General features: G+C 39.1%; 1 protein-coding gene across 1 annotated transcript in view; it reads right to left on the bottom strand.

The window, feature by feature from the left end:
• LOC140243743 (integrin alpha-8-like) overlaps positions 1 to 19,159 on the bottom strand; it is an 82,128-nt gene that overhangs the window by 37,722 nt on the left and 25,247 nt on the right. The window contains exons 2-4 of the mRNA XM_072323409.1: positions 14,394 to 14,527; positions 13,638 to 13,732; positions 11,857 to 11,992 (exon numbers count right to left, since the gene is read on the bottom strand). Of these exons, the coding sequence (XP_072179510.1) occupies positions 11,857 to 11,992; positions 13,638 to 13,732; positions 14,394 to 14,527 (365 nt within the window). The remainder of the gene's footprint in view (positions 1 to 11,856; positions 11,993 to 13,637; positions 13,733 to 14,393; positions 14,528 to 19,159) is intronic.

Below are 19,159 nucleotides of genomic sequence, written 5' to 3'. Positions count from 1 at the left end.
TTACAGCTCTACGGAACATACAGAAAACAGTACTCCTGTGCTTATTTTTAAGGATGTGCCTCTCTTAATGATTGCGATTGATGTTCAACTATTTCTTTCACGCAAGCTTGAACAGGAAGAAGCTAAAATTCAGGCAAGGAGACGAGTTTTCTTCCATGAGATACAATCATTAAGACATACATCTATTTCCGAAAGTTGTGTGATTGCTTATGTGCTAAAGAATTGTGTCCATTACATGAATCAGGCACTATACAAAACGGTTGAAATCTACTGAAAGTCGAACTTGTTTTTTTTTTTTTCCATTTAAAGCGGGGATAGACTAGAAATTTGTTTGTCTATACTGACAGGAGACATTACATTTTTCCAGTACATGCTCCGCATTTAAACAGTCACCATATTTTCGTGGTCAGAATCAGATAATGGACAAATGATATATTATAAAAATGAAAATACGAAACTACGAACACGCCATATGTACAAATATTATGAACTTCAATGAATTAAACTTACTTGTGATATTCTGCATAAAAAACAAGCACGCCGATTAGATAATTTAATAGAATTAATAGAACACACAGCAATATCATGCATGGTGGATCAAATCAAGTTCAATTGGTGAGAAAGCTACATGAAGTTAAAAAGTTGACTTCTTTTCGTTTCTCTTTCAATTCATGAAGACAGAATTATATTGTATATCTAATGAAGAGGATTGTCTCTGTTGCGAACGATCGCTATATATAGCACTGTTAGTCGTCTGCGCAAATCCTAATCCCTAATACTTAAATTTCTGCTTGATAATGTAATAACCCTGCTTATAACTTTATAAAGGACTCGCAAATTCAAAGTTTCAAAACGTATACTAAAATATTATATTGCACACGGTGTATTTCAAAAAACATTTTGAATGCGTTGTGTGTAAGCATGTTAATAGCATCAATCTGCCTTTTATTTTCCGTACGTAAAGCGCACAGAAACGTAACCAAACGTTACCAAATACAGTGAAATGCATTGTACGGCGTGGTACTATCATTAGAAGTATATCCCATTCCTTTTTACTTTTATTTGCTAGAAGCAGTCGTCAAACCATGCGTCATTTTCGTAGCGACATCATTTAGGAATTAGAATGTATGAAGATAATCGGTACTCATTTATTTTGCGCTACTGACATAGCATTTACATTTTCCAACTTTTATTGACATGCAGTATTATGTTACTGTATGGTTACGATTACGAATGTTGGTTATGAATTCAAAAGACTGGTTTATTAATCGAAATATAAAGGTAATAGCTGTTTTGAAAGTAGTTCGATGCAAATTCAAAATCGAAATCATCGTCATAGGGGGAACTGATAGCTCTAGACAACTTGTTGAGGCTAGTAAAGATTGCCGTATGCAATCTTTGTAGAAGGTTTTGACTTAGGCCATCTTTCGAGTATTTTGAGAAATTATATAAAGAAAATTATTTGTTTTGATTATGTCAAGAATTAGTTTGAACTATGAGAACAAAAAGGCGCGGTTACCCAAACAATGTCGTAGTTCGAAAAGACATGATGGGTAAAGTGAATTCATGACTTGACTAATCCTTACTGAATTGATGATCACTACTGTAAACTATCAGTTATGTCTTGTAGATGATACCTCTGTAATCGTAGTCAAAATTCTTTTGAGCGATGAGACGAAAACCAACAAACAAAATGCCGTGTATCATCGCTCGAGATTCCAACATTTGGCTCACCCGACCAACAATAAGTGACGAATCAAATGGAATATCATGTTGTGGGTTAGCAGACTGTGTTACGATTTTTAAATGTTTCGAGCAGTTGTTAAAAAAAAAAAGAGAAAATGAGGCAAAGTTCAAAAAATTAGAAAAAAGCACGTAAATGCCGGCGATCATGTTTGATAATCAAAGTAAGAGATTATAATCGGCCGTGCGGATGTATATGATTGCCTTATTTACATGTCTGATTTCTGTAAACTATGTTATATTTAAATGTAAGTTCCCTTTCCTCCTTGATAAAAGTTGTGTTGGGTTTTCGCTATAGGCATTTATTAGGAAACACTGTAAAAACGACAACAAATGCGTACTATACATCAAGAGATGACCTATACATACATGAAACACAAAAATTTGTGTACGTTCTGATATAATGCAACTGCTTGTTTGTTAGTTAGTTAGTTTGTTTGTTTGTTTTGAATTACCATGGTCTTTGTTGAGGGAAAGATGAAGAAAAGTAGTAGAGTGTATTACTCTCAAATCCGGATAATTGCGATAAGTGTGTATCCCCGCCCTTTCTATACAGGTAAACGATTTAAGCTTGGTATGCTATTATAAAAGCCTGCATGTGTCACGCAGAAGAACTGATTCCGCGATCACTTTTAACCTTTCATAAAATTCACGTTTTAAGATAGTAACGACAGCTTGTAGGAGATAGAGTAACTTAGCGTCCCTGACTGTGGTTCTGAAGACAAAAGGGGACTGAAAAATTCTTTTACAAATTAGCAGACATAATGCCGATCCTCCAACACTGTTGCTCCATTCAGTCACTGATTCTGCTATCAATGGCGAAGAAAGAATACTGGTTGCGTCTTTATCCACCCCTTGATAGCAGGAAGTTTACCTTTCATTGTTTAAGGCCTCGTTGATGCGGGGTTTACTCGGATACAAGGCGTGAACAGTGTCGTCCGAGTTCTTTCATTTGAAATTCCTCGGAATACGCAATTCAATGGGCAATTAGCGCTGCTACTTCGCAAAGCTGTTAGCCAAATTCTTTGCAGACTTGACCTCTCACATGATTGTCAGCTACACGCAATACACGACAAACAGCTATCATTACAAACATTCTGATTAAAAAACAAAATAAAATGAAGAAGCACACTTTTGAGTAGCGACACAGCTTTCTGTCCCTTTCTCAGATAGGTCCTACCTCTAAAAAAAATACACAGATGACAAGAGTCAGAATATCCTCAAAAGGGAACACGACCTACATTGTATTTGGGCATTAATAATGTTTATCTTCCGATTTCTCTCCATGCCGTCGCGGCCCAAACCATCATAAGAAATAGGGCAATAAGTTTTATTAACCAGGGAAACAATAGTATGCATTACATAAATTTGGCGAATTATCACACGAATTGTCGACTTAATAAAAACGAGAATACATGTAATTGACAACTTATAGGCCCTACTATATCTCCAGAGATGAACTTTAAACAGCAAGGCACATACCAGGGAAAGAAAGTTATGATTATTTGAATGAATTCATTAATGAGGCCAATTAATAACCGTTGTAAAAGTACACACTCGCATACAGAGGTTTCAAGTTCGATTATTATGATCATTGTATTAGCTCATAGATAAAGTATTATAAATTCTGCGTGATCGTTCGTTGGAATTATTTTTTTCAGCGCGATTTGTGCGTCACATCAATCACCACTTCATGAAATGGAGGGCATGTATCAAACGAAACTCGCTGGTCATGCAATCGATAGCCTTGGTCAGCTCACTATTATTGCGTAATTCTAAAGCCCTCACCGCTTGACCGCCGCGCGCACCATGCTTTGTTTTGTCTTCAATGGGGTCAAGAGCAATGCCTCATTAGCATACACCCTAGAAACGGAGGTGGAGTCTCAATCGGGCAAGAACAATAGGTGCGAAACGCAACGCAAAGGCGAGCGTTCGAAAAAAATGTAACCAAAAAAATTGTCTCAGAAAAACTGTGATTTGGGACACTTGTACTCATTTTTACACGCTGAAATTTTCTGTACAAACAGATAAAACATCAAGGAATCAAAATCCGTATAAAAAAATTTCGACCCGAGCACTGCTTCCCCTTCATTTGCGGCTCATTACGGGAAAACTCGCCGTGCGACTTATGACTCATTTTGTCGGAGCGCCACACACGTGATGCGCTCCGTCGGAATGAGTCAAAAGTCGCAAAAAATGAGATCGTAGTTATGCCTATATGTGAATTCTACAGACACTAAGCTTTACACTGATATGTAATACAACTCATTTGGACATCCCTATGGATCATAGAAACGAATATTATCTACGCTTATGATGTCAGTCCATTTTCTAAATAACGGAGAAAATCGCTCTTAAAGTTCGGGCTATGTTCAAGCTAACAACCTGTTTCTTTCACTATAGACGAAACAATACAACAGTCCTGCTTAGCGACGGCGTTTACGCTCAATCGCACGCACTACCGTATACGGCATAGCTTGGATGTGTAAGATGGCAAATGACCCAATCGCAGGACAGGTCTATCATTAACTATTCTAACCAATACGGCAGCCCGAATGTGAACTGAAGTGCGTTTGTGTCCGTGCCGCTGCCGCCGCATGAATGAGTCGGTAAGCGTTGTGTGTCGGCTGCGGTGACTTAGTTGCCGCAAGTTTGTAACTCACAAACAATAGGAAACAGTAGAAAGAAAGAAAGAAAGAAAGGCACGCAATGCGTATTACAACAAGCGTCTTTTAGCGAGGGCCTTGATCGCTTCCATTCTCCTCCCATATTGTTGTCAGTGGAAACTAAAGGACATGCGTTTAGCAAGTACCTATAGTCCATGGGCCAAGACCCGAAAAATGGGTTGTTGGTACCACTCGAGGTGGCAAAACCTTTTTGGTGTCATTTTGTTTGTCGGACATAGATACGCTTATCAAGCTATGATAGCATTTCCAAATGAGTAGCTTAGTCATAATAAATGAATTTTAACCAATTTGGTTTCGTTTTTATATCCCTATACTTCTGAATCGAAACTAACCGCTATACAAAGAAGAGCACTGCCTTCTGTATGTCCACAGGTGTTCTGTTGTAAACGCGATGCGCTTAATCTTTATTCAAGGCAGCGAAGGGAATATCTAAAGGGTTATGATGTCCACAGCTGTCACGCGGTGCAATGCGCTTAGTCTTTATCTAGAACAATGTACCGTTATCATATCTAAAGTTCCTAATAAAAGGGATTATCTATACTGTTTTTATACCACCCTCTCAACAAATACATCAATTATAAACAAAAATCACTCTGTTCATTTACAACATTATCAATTATAATGTATTGTAGTGTACCGGTACATTGTTTTTGCATAATATTTCATTGTTTGAATGGAAATAAAGCGACATTGGCATGGTATTAGCGTTTTCACCGTAGCGTTTTCAGCGGAAAATGATAAATAATTGCTTTGTTGTTGTTGTTGTTTTTAGATAAAGGGATATACACTGTTTTATAAGCTTTGGATATTCCCTTCGCCGTCTTGAATATTAGACTAAGCGCCGTGGATATCATAACCCTTGGATATTCCCTTCGCTGCCTTGAATAAAGACTAAGCGCACCGCGTTTACAACAGAACACCTGTGAACATACAGAAGACAGTACTCTTCTTTGTATAGCGGTTGGTCTCGATTCAGAAGTAGAGGGATATAACAACGAGACCAAATTGGTTTAAAATTAATTTACTATGACTAAGCTACTCATTTGGAAATGCTATCATAGCTTGATAGGCATATCTATGCCCGACAAACAAAATGACACCAAAAAGGTATTGCCACCTCAGATGGTACCAATATCTGGCCTGGCCCATGGACTACTAGAGTGAATAGAACCTGAGAACCCATTGTAGGCGGGGATACAAAAGACAACATCAATAGAGGTAGTTAATGAAGTTAATTAACGATAGTCGTCTTTTCAGATCGTGTTCTTTGCGTGTACTAAAAACCCTCTAATAATGCACATGGTGTAATGTTGCAGAGCATCAACGACTGCTTTCGTGCCTGCTCTGCTGCAGCTGTATACAGCCGTAACAATCTGAATTCCCGCCATATTAGGCACATTTCCCTTATAGGCGTTGCGTCCACATTATCTATCGCTTTTATCGCGCTTGCCAAAGCTGCACATAATTTATACTATACGTATCAGAAGCAAATGTTGATGTATAGGCCTAACAGCTTCATGTTGGTTTTTTTTTATAATTATGATTGTATCATATTAATTTGAAATTATAGTGCTTCTTATTCTCGGTCACTTTTATGATACCATAGCATATAAAGAACCATTAACTTGTAGCTTAAACCTATTTTTATTTTTGTTTATTATTATTATTTATTTTTTTTTTACAGAACACCACATTTACAGTTGCAATCTTTCTGCATTTGAGAAGTTGAGTATAGACCGATAGTCATATTTACAATTATATTCGGAATTAATGCTTTAAAGGCCGTCGTCGTATCGTTTTGTATTCACAAATCTTATACTGAAATAAGTGATTGCTTGATTACTTTCGGGTAAAGGAACCACCGGAAAAGGAACGCATTTATCTGTTTATTTTTTTTTCTTAACGAACCTAAGCTAATAGCGAACCATATGAATTGTGTGATCTATGAACCTTCAGAATAATCAATAACCCCCCCCCCCAACAAAAGGAAGCATTTCGTAGTGCGTCTCAGTACTCCTGTGTTTGTTTTTAAGGATGTGGCTTCTCTTTATGATTGCGATTGATGTTCAACTATTTCTTTCCCGCAAGCTTGAAAAAGAAGAAGCTAAAATTCAGGCAAGGAGACGAGTTTTCTTCCATAAGATACAATCATTAAGACATACATTTATTCCCAAAAGTTGTGTGATTGCTTATGCGCTAAAGAATTTTGCCCATTATATGCATCAGGCACTAAACAAAACAGTTGAAATCTACTGAAAATTGGACTTCGTTTCCTTTCATCTTTTTTTTTTTTTTTTTTTTTTTTGGTGTGTAATTTCATTTCCATTTCAAGCGGGAATAGACGACTAGAAATTAGTTTGTCTATACTGGTGGGAGACATTAGTGTTCCAGTACATACTCCGCATTTAAACAGTTGTCATATTTTCGTAGTCATAATCAGATAATGGACACGTGATATATTATAAAAATGAAAATACAAAACAACGAACACGTCATATGTACAAACGTTATTAGCTTCAATGAATTATACTTACCTGAAATATTCTGCATAAAAAAAAAAAACACGTGTGCCAATTAAACAATATCAAATTAAACAATATCATAGAATTAATAGAACACACAGCGATATCATGCACGGCAGATCAAATCAAGTTCAGTTGGTGAGAAAGCTCATTGAAGTTATAAAGTTGACTTATTTACGTTTTCCTTTCTATTTATGAAAACAGAATTACATTGTATATCTATTGAAGCGGATTGTCTCTGTTGCAAACTATTGCCAAAGATGGCATTGTTAATCTTCTGAGCAAATCCGAATCCTTAAAGTACTGTAATTTTTGCTTGAATTGATAATGTAATAACCCATATGACTTTATAAAGGACTCGCAAATTTAAAGTTTCAAACCGAATACTAAAACATTACATTGTACACGGTCTATTTCAAAAAATCATTTGAATGCGTTGTGTTAGCATTTAATAGCATCAATCTGCCTTTTATTTTCCGTACGTAAAGCGCACAAAAACGTAACCGACATTACCAAATACAGTGGAATGCCTTGTACGGCGTGATATTATCATTAGAAGTATATCCCATTCCTTTTACTTTTCTTTGCTTGAAGCAGTAGTCAAACCATGTGTCATTTTCGAAGCGACATCACTTGGGAATTAGAATGTATGAAGATGATCGTTACTTGTGTATTTCGCGCTATTATTATAGCATTTGCATTTTCCAACTGTTATTGACAGTATTTTGTTACTGTATGCTTACGATTACGAATGTCGGTTATCAATTCAAAAGACTAGTTCATCAATCGAACTATAAAGGTAATAGTTGTGTTGAAAGTAGTTCGGTACAAGTTCAAAACGCAATCGAAGTCGTCGTCACAGGGTGAACTAATAGCTCTCTAAAAAACTTGTTTAGGCCGTAAAGATTGGCGTATGCAATCTTTGTAGAAAGTTTTGACTGAGGCCATCTTTTGAGTATTTTGAGAAATTATATGAAGATTTTTTTTTAAATTATGTAAAGAATTAGTTTGATTTTGACTATGAGAATAAAAAGGCGCGGTTACCTCAATCATGTCGTAGTTCGATTAGGCATGATGGGTAAAGTGAATTCATGACTTGTTGAGAGAGAGAGAGAGAAGAGAGAGAGAGAGAGAGAGAGAGAGGCCAAGCAAGAGGCAATAGGCTACTTGTTCATAATGCCCACCGACAGACACAAACAAGGTATATCACAGCTAGTAGACGCTTATAATTGACCATGTCAGTTACGCTGGGGTCGCTCATAACACACAAAGGGCCTCCATGGAACACGTCAATTTCTATATGTGGGACAGTACAATATTTTCGCGATTTCGTGCCGAGTAAAGGAATGATATCCTTATGATTTCTGCTGGCGCGCGCTGCTGACCCATCAAATCATCACGTTACACCTTAGGTATCATCTTATAGCTGGATAATAATTTTCCTTTTACATGGTATGCGTTCGTTAGTGCCCTACAATGAAAAAGAAGACTCTTTGGGGAATTTTAGACGAGTATGTGAACCCATTATTTCCGGGACATCGGTAATGAATTAGCCATGCACGAAGTCGATGACCTTTCATGTCGCTCTCGGAAAATTTAAACAATATTGCATTCAGGTTTTAACCCTAACCTGTCAAATAAAAAAAAAAAAAAAAAAATCATGTGAAAACGTAATTCAGTGATCATGATCTGCGGGGTCAACTCGAGGTCACCCGTGCGAGAACTTGGATATTCTACTAGACGGGGTTTTTCGGCTTGCCGACTGACTGGCAATAAGCAAGCAAGGGTTTGAAGCTCCTTGGCGCAAGTAACAAGCCTTTCGTATTGTCGGGAATCGTCTCATTTCACGCTTGCGCTGAAACTGTCGGCCGGGGAATGGCGCATGGACTCGCACGCGGTATACACCTGATACACACGTACCGTGTAAGCACTGCGGGAACCAGGGAGGTGAGATGGGATCATGCGGGAACCAAGCACTGGCGGCACGGGGCCCTGCGAAATCGCACCCAAAAGCCGCACGGGTCCGTGCGCCCGACCCGCACGGGACCGTGCGCCAGACCCGCACGGGTCCGTGCGACAGCGTGCGAGGGAGTATGGATCCGCACGCAGGCGTGCGGATCTGCACGGGGGCGTGCAGATCCGCACGGAGGTGCACGACTACGCACGGGTGCGTACAGGGGCGCACGGAGCCATACATGTACGCTCCCGTGCGAGATCGCACGAACCTGCACGCAGCCGCACGAAGCGACCCCGTGCGCAGTGCGTGCGGGAGTAACATAACATAATGGTCTGACTGTACGAATGCGGCAGCGGTTTTCTCAATTCATATCGTGTCATACACCGGGTTCTTTACAGTTTGGTACGAGATATTATTACTAACGCTGTAATAGGCACGCTTGCGCGACGCGTATGTAATCGCAAAGATATGCGGAAGTCATGCTGCCATTATCCTATAATAATGCAAAACACGATAATAGCTGAGACACCATTATACGAATCATATTAACCCTGCTCAAGATATAGTTATGTTTATTATGTTTATGGTGAACGAAGAAATCATCTACCAATGGCGTGCGACCTTCAATTACACAGAGCAATATACATTAGAGTGTACATCTATTGTATCTCTTTCTATCGGTTACTGTGATCTTCCCTCTGTACCTAAATATGTATATAACGCAATAACCGTGTTAGTGAATTGATAATACTTCCACAAATAGCGATAAATCTGTAAAAAACAAAAGGGAACGTGTGACCAAATCCTTTGACCTCTACAAGAAACACAGAATCGATATCAGTGTTTTGACATCAGTATATTGTTCTAATAGCAGCTTTTCTATGCTCATTCTAATTATTAAAATGCGTCTAAAGATCTCCAAACTACAATAAGAGTGTATATATATATATATATATATATATATATATATATAAGAGAGAGAAAGAGAGGGATATTAAAAGAGATATAGATATTCAGTTATACATGCAGTTGATATTGACCGATACAGAAATGCATGGGTCTCGAGAAGGCAAGAAAAGAAAAAGAGATGCTGAAACATGAGTGAGTGACTTCCTTTGAACTTGCAACCACTCACGATCAACGACAGGTATTAATGTCGGTAGAGGTAGGCTGACAGGTGGTTTAAACCTTACAAGAACTTGCAGCGTTGGAAAAAAAGGATCAACGCTGATCTACAGTTCTGAAGCTCTGAGGTCTGCGGTCGCAAAAGGTGAATAACCTGGCGAGGTGTGTTTTGCACACGCCGGAATACGATCCCCGAACACAGTGACGAATCCCCTTTTGTGTCCCACTCGGGGGCCCCGCGTGGCGTCGTTTTGATTACGCAATATGACTATGCGTGAAACGACACGCGCTCAGTACACAGTGTGCAACTGGAAGTACCAAAGTCAAGTGCAAGACTCATGGATCTTACCAAAGAGGTCCTTTTTAACAAATGGAGGTGTACTCTACAAAAGATTTGAGTCACTAATGTTCTAAAATAATAAGGGAACTTCGTCCATTACACAAAGTTTCGCCATGTCTTTGTTTTAAGTTGTAAAGTTGTAAACAGTCGGACATTTTGCCTGTAAGGTCGAGTTTGCCCATTCATTAATTTAGTAGTCCAGTTCTTTCCAATGCATTGTGAACTTGGCTGATTGCGGAAGTATATGCTTCCGATCACAATGGTAGCAATAATAACGATTCAAATGATAACAACAGTAACAATAACACCTTACTATTCCTCCCTATTTATGTTTATCATGAAAGATATGAAAAACATCAGTTCCTTGTACAATTCCTTTAAAACGACTTTATTTTGAGGAGTTTTCTTTTTTTTCTCGCACACAAGAGTGAATCAGGAATTGTCAATCGGGGAAAATTTCAGGAAAGGACATTGTAAACATTGACCAAAACTTTATCAAATTAATTCATTTTTTTGTGTGTGTGTGTGTTCAAAGTTGATGAGGTAGTTGCAGACATTTAAAGTTCATCCTTAAGCCACAGCTTAACTGTCTCCCTTTCTGTTTCTATACTTTGTTTTATCTTTGTATCTGTCAATCAATCTTGTGAAGTGTTATGCTGTTTATTTGCTTTGTATCGATGGCACATTATAAGATATCGATACCGACCATCCTGAACGACACGCACAATATGGGTCGTGATGTTAATTCCTGGATAGTGACGACCGTGAAGATGGTGATGACCCATGTATGTACAGGCGAATAACCCTAGCAACTTTGGATGCCCTTTCGTCCGGACGAGTGACCAACATGTCAACCACGTTATCCTTCATCGCAAATCTCAAATGCATTCCTTATACAAAATATGTTCAAAGGCACGGATTTGTGTGGCGCCCATTGACACCCTAGCGGTTTTACTTTTGAGTAGAGCATGGATTCAAATCGACCACAACATATACTAATGAAGACAGCCCTAGCACCAGTGACACAGCGTATTAGATTAGCCAGTACACAGGTGTTGTCTTCTGGATGGACACTTCTGCTATTTCGACCAAAATGGATCGGAATGATAAATCGAAATGGATCTGTGTTTACTCTCGATGGAGAGAGAGCTATTCCCGTGGTGTAGAGAATTTAAAGTGTCAGCTGTTTGAATGAGCTTAGTCAACTCATTGATTACTTCTGCATCGACCAATCTTGCCAAGATTTCGTCATTATCCGTGATTAATACGCTTGTTGTAGGCTTTTTGGAACTGAATTCAGTGCCCCTGAACAGAGTTTCCCAGCGCCCTGTTAGTCTACTGTTCCTTACACCAACGACTTGTAATTCAGCGTGTATAGGGCCTAATCAAAAATGACAAACATGTGTCATAATTATATTGCATTACCATTACATTGCGTGACCTTTGTAGATTTGTGGGGTTTATTTTTTTGTCTGAATTTACCTGGATTTTTGCAGGGTGTATACTCTCGGACGAGGCTAAAATTTCGTCTAGCGATGATGCAGCCGCCAACTGGTTTTATCTGAGGATCTGATGACGGATCAGATTGCATATACCAAGTATACAATGGTCGGCATACCTTTCGGAAGAAAGGGGAAAATAGGAAAGAAAAGTGTTAAAAATACACAAACAGAACACAACACCACTTCGAAGGCTGTATTTTCTATTGTTCTCCCAGCGACATAATATTCAAGAACCGAAGTAAATGATTATCAATAAATAATGCTAAGACGGCAAAACACAAGCTAAAAAAATTATTATGAACTAGCTAAAATCTTTTTTTTTTAATGGTGTAAAGACATATAATAAAAATAAGTTACTAAAAGTGATTATGATAATATAATAATGATAACAAGGTCTTATTTACCCAGGGTAACATATTCAGTGTTGCCACTGCTCTACCAGAGGGCCCTGCCATTGTCATTTGAATTGCCAGGTACCCATTTATACATCTGGATCGAGAGGGACATGGTGGGTAAAAACATCTTATCCAAGGACGTAAGCACTGAGCTGGATTCGAACTCGGGTCCTCCGATAGGGAGTCGGGAGTCTTATCCACTATGCCACATTGCGGGTTATTATGAGTGATAACGGATTAAAGAGTTATTGAATTCAAATTCAAATTCAAATTGCTTGTCAGGTAAGTTTAGTTTTCTTCAGACAAAGAGCAACATCTTCGTCAAAGCATGTTGCTCTATAGGAGGAACGCACTAAGCGGGATTTGAATCTAGATTCCACTGTATTGCATCTTCATTATTTCCTCACTACACCAAGGTGCTCTCAAAGTTACGCCATCGATTGTTTGTTCTTTTGTTCGTTCGTTCTTTCTTTCTTTCTTATTGTTTTTTTTTCTCTTTTTATTTCCCTTTTTTCTTTTGTAAACCATAGATAAATGCTAAAATAATCAATACATACACACTAAAAAAATAGGAGTGCAAATATGGACCCCTAGGGGTGTAGACGCTTGTCCCTATACAAGTCACCCTAAAGGTACACATCTGCACCCCATACTGGGGTACACAGTCTGCACCCCTCTGTGGGGTGCAGACTTGCACCCTATGGGATACTTACTTGTACCTTTGAGGGTACTCATTTCTATCATCATGGGTACTTTTGTGCACCCTTAGGGGTACTCATATGCACCTTCAGGGGAAATAATTTGTATCATTAAGGGTACTTAAATGAACCCCTAGGGGTATTTCCTTGTCACCTCAGAGGTGCAAATAACTACCCCATAGGGTGCATGTCTGCACAAAAAAAAAGAAATGGGTGTAGAATGTGTACCCCTATATGGGGTGCAAAGGTCCATATTTGCACTCCTATTTTTAGTGTGTATCGAATAATATTAGTAGACATATGCGTTTTTCTGACGACATAAGGCTCGCTATTATGCATCTGCTAAAGATGAAAACCATTTTGAATGGCATATTCATACAAAATAATCGACTTTCCATCTATGTGTCAAGAAAAATGAATTTAAACCTCCCTCATACAACGACGTAAATATGATTGTCCAAGGTGATCAACGCAGAGTTTCATAACCATGCATTATTTTTGCCAACATGACCACAGTATCGCAGAATGACAAATAGGGATCTACTTGCTAAGTTCTGAACAGAGTGTGTTTGTATACATTATGTTTGTGTGTGGGTGTGGGTGTAATAATGATGTTTAAATGTGTATATGCGTGTGCAGGTAGACAAGGACCATCGCTTTTCGCATACCACCACAGGTGCGTCAGGGCCGCCGCTCTGAACCGTGGCGCCGAACATCTGGCCAGATTTGTTGGTAATTTGCTCACCGTTCTCAAGATCGTTGCCTGTGCAGGAAGAAAGAATGGATGAATGAAAGACACGCACCTCAGGCGAAATGGGATCGTGGTGGACGCTTTGGAAGGCGTGATGTCAAAAGTAACAATGGAAATAAAGGAATTGAAATAAAATTCAGTATCACGGGCAGCATTGTCAGGTACTTTAACACACCTAGAACATACAGGTGAAATACCTGGTAAGACTCATTGTTCAGGGAGTAGACCTACAGGCCCGGCAGAGAGGAGATATCAGCACCAACATTCTGATTTCAGGTCCATAGCCCCATCTACTGTAAGTGAGTGGTTCCACTTTAAAAAGAAAGTATATGGTAGGTATCCGCGAATGTAACAGCCTTCTAACAAAGCATTGCGTGAGTCTTGGAAGAAAATAGACCCATGCATCAGGGTTAGGTTGTGAAGAATGAATGTTGATATCAAAATAAGTACTGCTAGTAATTAGTAACTTGAGACGAGCGGTTATGCCAGTATACCACGCGTACAAACTATACGAAACAAATGAACAAACAAGCAAACTTGACGTTAGAAACGACAACAAGGAAGGGATCAAATCTCTTTCGACGAGGTCGCTTGATTCATTGGAAATGGATCAAGGATGGTTTATTAGACAGCGAATGTCAAGGAGTTGGCAGAGTCATTTGCATAAGCTCACCGTGTGGGTCGAGCGGTAGCTGGTAACATTCGCCAGCGCTGAAGGGCACCGTAGATAAAGGACACTTGTATAGGGCTCCTCCCGCCTCCACGCCCGGTTGGTCAGTCTGCGCTCTCGGCGCTCCAACAAGCAACCTGCCGTAATTCCACATCAAGACAAACGGAGAGAGAATGAGAAGGTACAAAGAAAACAAAAAAGAAGTAAAGGAAATGGAGAGAGAGAAAAAGAAAGAGACGAAGATATATTTCATTTCTGGAGTGATCTACCACCATTTAGAAAACATTATCCATCGTTTTCCCTCCATTGGGGAAATAGAATAGCCTGAATATCGTGCAAAATGATCACAACAATAAAGTTAAAACACTCCACTACGAATCACGTCTTTTTGCCACTGCTTATAGTGAAGAACACTCCAGCTGAAAGCTTGCATGTATTAACTATCATATCCATCTATCATTCCTATATTATACGTTAATCGTCATCTTTGCAATTGTACTAAGCTCACTGATTACAAACTTGTCTGAATACCTTATTTGTTTGTTTGTTTGTTGTTGTGTTGTTGTTGTTGGTTTTTTTTTTTTGGGGGGGGGGGAGTGAAAATCATGAAAATTATACACTTCCTCATAATATTTTGCTACCTTTAATGCCATCAACAAATATAATACCATTCTCAAGGATAATAAAAAAAAACTCCAGAAAAAAAAAATCGCTTAAATGAGCAAAATGATTTGTCACGATGCCAAACGACGTGCGGAAGATGGCAAGAAAATAACAGGAATTTAAACTTGCATTATACACCATACTGAACAAGGACTGAACAGGTCATTACTTAAGTTGATGTGTGTGTAGAGAAGCTGCGATTGTAAAACTATACGCTTTTGTTTTTCCATGTTCACTTACTGGCATCATTTTCAAATGAAGTAATAGACCCCAAGCGGTTGTGCTATCTTTTGGCTTGTCGACGATCTTTCGCACTTATTAAACGCAAACGGATCATACGTTGGGTAGTCCAACGATTGACTATGACGTTATGCTCCCTAACATTGCAACTCGTCATGTTCAAGATCCCAAAAATCTAACAACGTAACAACCCCAAAACTTTTACAATAAGCCGTCTCCATCCCACCCCATCATCATTACTATTACTATCCGTATCAAAACAATGTATGCGTAAGGTCTCCGATGATGCGCCCACAGTGACAAAGCGTGAACACGCATTATTTGGAAACGCAAACCTCTGACACTTGTTGTACTGTCTCAAGAAACGTGACAATCCGTGTGCTAATCGCTCGCTTCCCCTCCGGCTTCTATTTCACCAATAGAGGAAATGACGGAGTCCTGGCGTCGGCAACATGATTCCCCGGGCCGACGTGCCTGGCGCAAAGGGAAACACCTTACCGCCAGGCTGCAGGGTATTTTGTGTGGGACCTTCACTGGGAGCGTGATTACACCATAAGTTAATAGTGATCATGGTATTGTTTTCTCTTCTTTCTTTCTTTCTTTTTTTTTTTGGGGGGGGGGGGGCTTGGTATTTGATGTTGTTGTTGTTTTCAGTTGCTATTGCTTCTCTCTTTTTACGGGAGTGGGCTGCAGTCAGTTTTTCTCTTCCCCGCATGCACGACTCTTTTGTTTTATTTTGTTTTTCAATGCAAAGTATTTGTAATTATAGTGAGTATTTTTAAAGAAACGCTTGAGTGGTTCACAATATAAACCCAAGCATTGCTTTTTAGTGGACCTCTCAGTTCTCTTTTTCCCCTTTAAACGTAACTTAATATTTTGCATGTATGTCTATTTGTTGATTATCGTTTCGCACATTCTAATGTATATTATGCTTATGATATAGTTCCTTATATATTCCGTGTTATGTTTTGTCCAAAGAAAAATGAGAATGAAAATAAATGCATTGAATTGAATTGATTAAAATCATCTGCTGCATCTCATCAATGCAACCTGCAACGGAAGAAGAAGTGTGACTGTTTTTACAAGCAGAATTATTTTCCAGCAAGTGCCACTGTAGCCCAATGGATGTGTAGCTGTCGTGTATATGCGCGCATGTCTATCTCCTTTATAAATTCTGGCGCGTATACCAGTATGGTTTTTCTCTAGTGTGATTCGGAGCTACTAAATTTGGTGCACCGTGGAATTCATTCGTACGTCCAATTCTTAATTGATGAATTATTTATCATTTTATCTTGTTGGTTACACATACAGTGGGTTTTGAATAAAAGGTAAGTACCCAGATATAAGTAACCCGCGGCAGACGGACGTATATGCATTGTGGTGAACAACTTGAGTACAGATGGGATTAGCGGTCTCAGTTCTCTCGTTTCAGCGCAGAGAAGATGATAGGCCTACAACACCACCGCGGCGACGGATTTGGGCTCTCATCGAATTCGTGACGTCAGCATTACTCACGCCTCTCAAGCTCCTGCATGAGTGGCGGCAACCTGTGCAGGGGGTAGCTTTAAAGAGCCGAGCCGAGCGCCTCCTTCGCATGGCGTGCAGGAACAGGATGAAGAGAAATGGGTCTTTAAATCAATAGAAAGAAGAAATGACCGCGACAACTTGATATGTTTGCTCATCAAATGCAATCATTACAGACGGTATTCTATTCAATCGTGAACGCGTAAAAATTCACTGTAGGAAAGCCCCCTCCCCCCCCCCCCCCTCCCGAACACACGCACACACAGAAATATGCAAATCTGGGTGTGTGTCATAACCACTATAAATACACTGAAATCGCATTTACAAAATTTCCTAAAGTCAAAACGAATTAGATTTTCAAATCCAAACATTGACTCTTTGAAACCGCGGCAGGATGCCGAGAAGAGGCAAAGGCATCTATGCCGAATGGAAATGTATGTGTATCGAAAGGGCGTTTGTTCTTTTCTGCTGAGTTTTACCATGAAGCTACAAACCAAAACGGTACTTTGCATCACAAAGTCAATACAAGGTTAAACTGGTCGATTTCCTGCAGACCTGAAAATATGTCCAGGGTCGGCAATATAATGATTTTTGTTTTGAATTTCCTGAAGGATTAATTCTATATGGACCTATAGTTGCAAAAGCACATAGGTCTAAAGGTCTTTTCTAATGTGAACTTTTCTAATCATGTGGCACATGAAGGGTTACTTTAAAACTTCACAAATACTTTTTCAAAACATTCAGCACCAATTTTGATGCTTTAAATCATGAGGAAAGTGTTCGCACGCCAAATTTCCGGATAATCTAATTATCTCTTCGTAATGGTTGCCATGGAATTTTGGGTCCACTTTTTTTCTTCTGGTTTGTATTCAAAATAGAGAGTGAACCAATGACCTTCAATACACCCTAAATACTAAAGCTATTTTCTGAGAAATGACGTATTACCCCACGCTGAATTTCCAATCGCTTTAATCATTTATTTCATTTTATCTTTCGGGGTTATCAATCGTCAGTGAGCTTAAACTGTAAATCTTGTGATCTCTTTCATTCTCTCATAATTACAGGTCTATGCATACTTGCACGTCGTAGTTTCAAGTTTATCTTCCAGTGAGTATCAGTTAGTGAAGTCTGTGTCTCCAATGATTTGAATTTCATGTCATATAATATGGTAAACTCAAATTTATGTATAATCTGAAGTTTGGTTGCAACGTCCAATACTACTACTCTTACACACTTGTTCTTTCCCTGCCGGAAAGAACACAGTGTTCACAGTGTGAGAAACACACTGTGAACACACTGTGAACACAGTGTGAAATCTCTTCACATTGTTAAATTCGAGCGTTTTAACATTGTGAACACATTATGAGTCATAAATTCACAGTGTGACACAGAACAATACCATGTGAACACTCTGTGAAAACCAAACCACAGTGTGAAATCATCTCCATACTTTTACATTCGAGCGTTTTCACATAGTCTACTATGTGACCACACTGTAAATACACTACGGAACACTGTGCTCTTTCCCGTGTAGGGTTTACTGCTGCTGTTGCTGCTACTACTACTATACGCTTCTTCTTCTACTACTCCTATATACTACTGCTACTACTTCTACTACTACTACTGGTACTATTTCCACTATACTACTACAACTATACGATTATCATTTCTCTCGCAATGTATTATAAATAGTACGCGCAAACAGCAAAAAGACCTAATAATCGACAGAGTGATAACAAAAGAGATCCGAAATAATTTCCTCGTTCTCTTGGTTTTTCGTATACGAAAAACCAAGAGAACGAGGAAATTATAGTTTGTTCATCTGTTGTTGTTTTTCTAACCTAAAGTTCAGCTCAATGACTAAGGCGTTGTACTTCTTTCACGGAAAGTTCGATGAAACACGACAAAAATGTCGACATTACATCAAGGAGTTATCCCGGAGTGATACAGATCCTTATTATGACGCATCTCTTATTCGAATCCCATATTTCCGAAGAAGCTACATACGTACATACCCTCACGTTTCGCGTTGTATCAAGTGTGAGGGGAGAATGACATTTGGAAAAGGCGTTTCACTAGATGAGCAGATCTACGCGTCATTACTCTCTCTTCCTTGAGGTCAATCAAGAAGCAAATTGAAATCAGATGTCTTTAGTGAATAATGTAAGTGGTGGTGACAGTGCATCGGGGCCTTGTATAAGCCTGTTATAGTGAATGACTCCTGACTAACAATTGGAGGTCCCGAGTTCGAATCCCGTTCAGTGCTTAAGTCCTTGGATAAGGCGTTTTTGCCCACCATGTCCCTCTCGACCCAGGTGTACGAATGGTAATCTGGCAATGCT

Source organism: Diadema setosum, chromosome 20 (assembly GCF_964275005.1).
Source record: "Diadema setosum chromosome 20, eeDiaSeto1, whole genome shotgun sequence".
Taxonomy (NCBI): domain Eukaryota; kingdom Metazoa; phylum Echinodermata; class Echinoidea; order Diadematoida; family Diadematidae; genus Diadema; species Diadema setosum.
The sequence above is the reverse complement of the archived record's forward strand: the minus strand, read 5'-3'. Positions and strand labels throughout refer to the sequence as shown.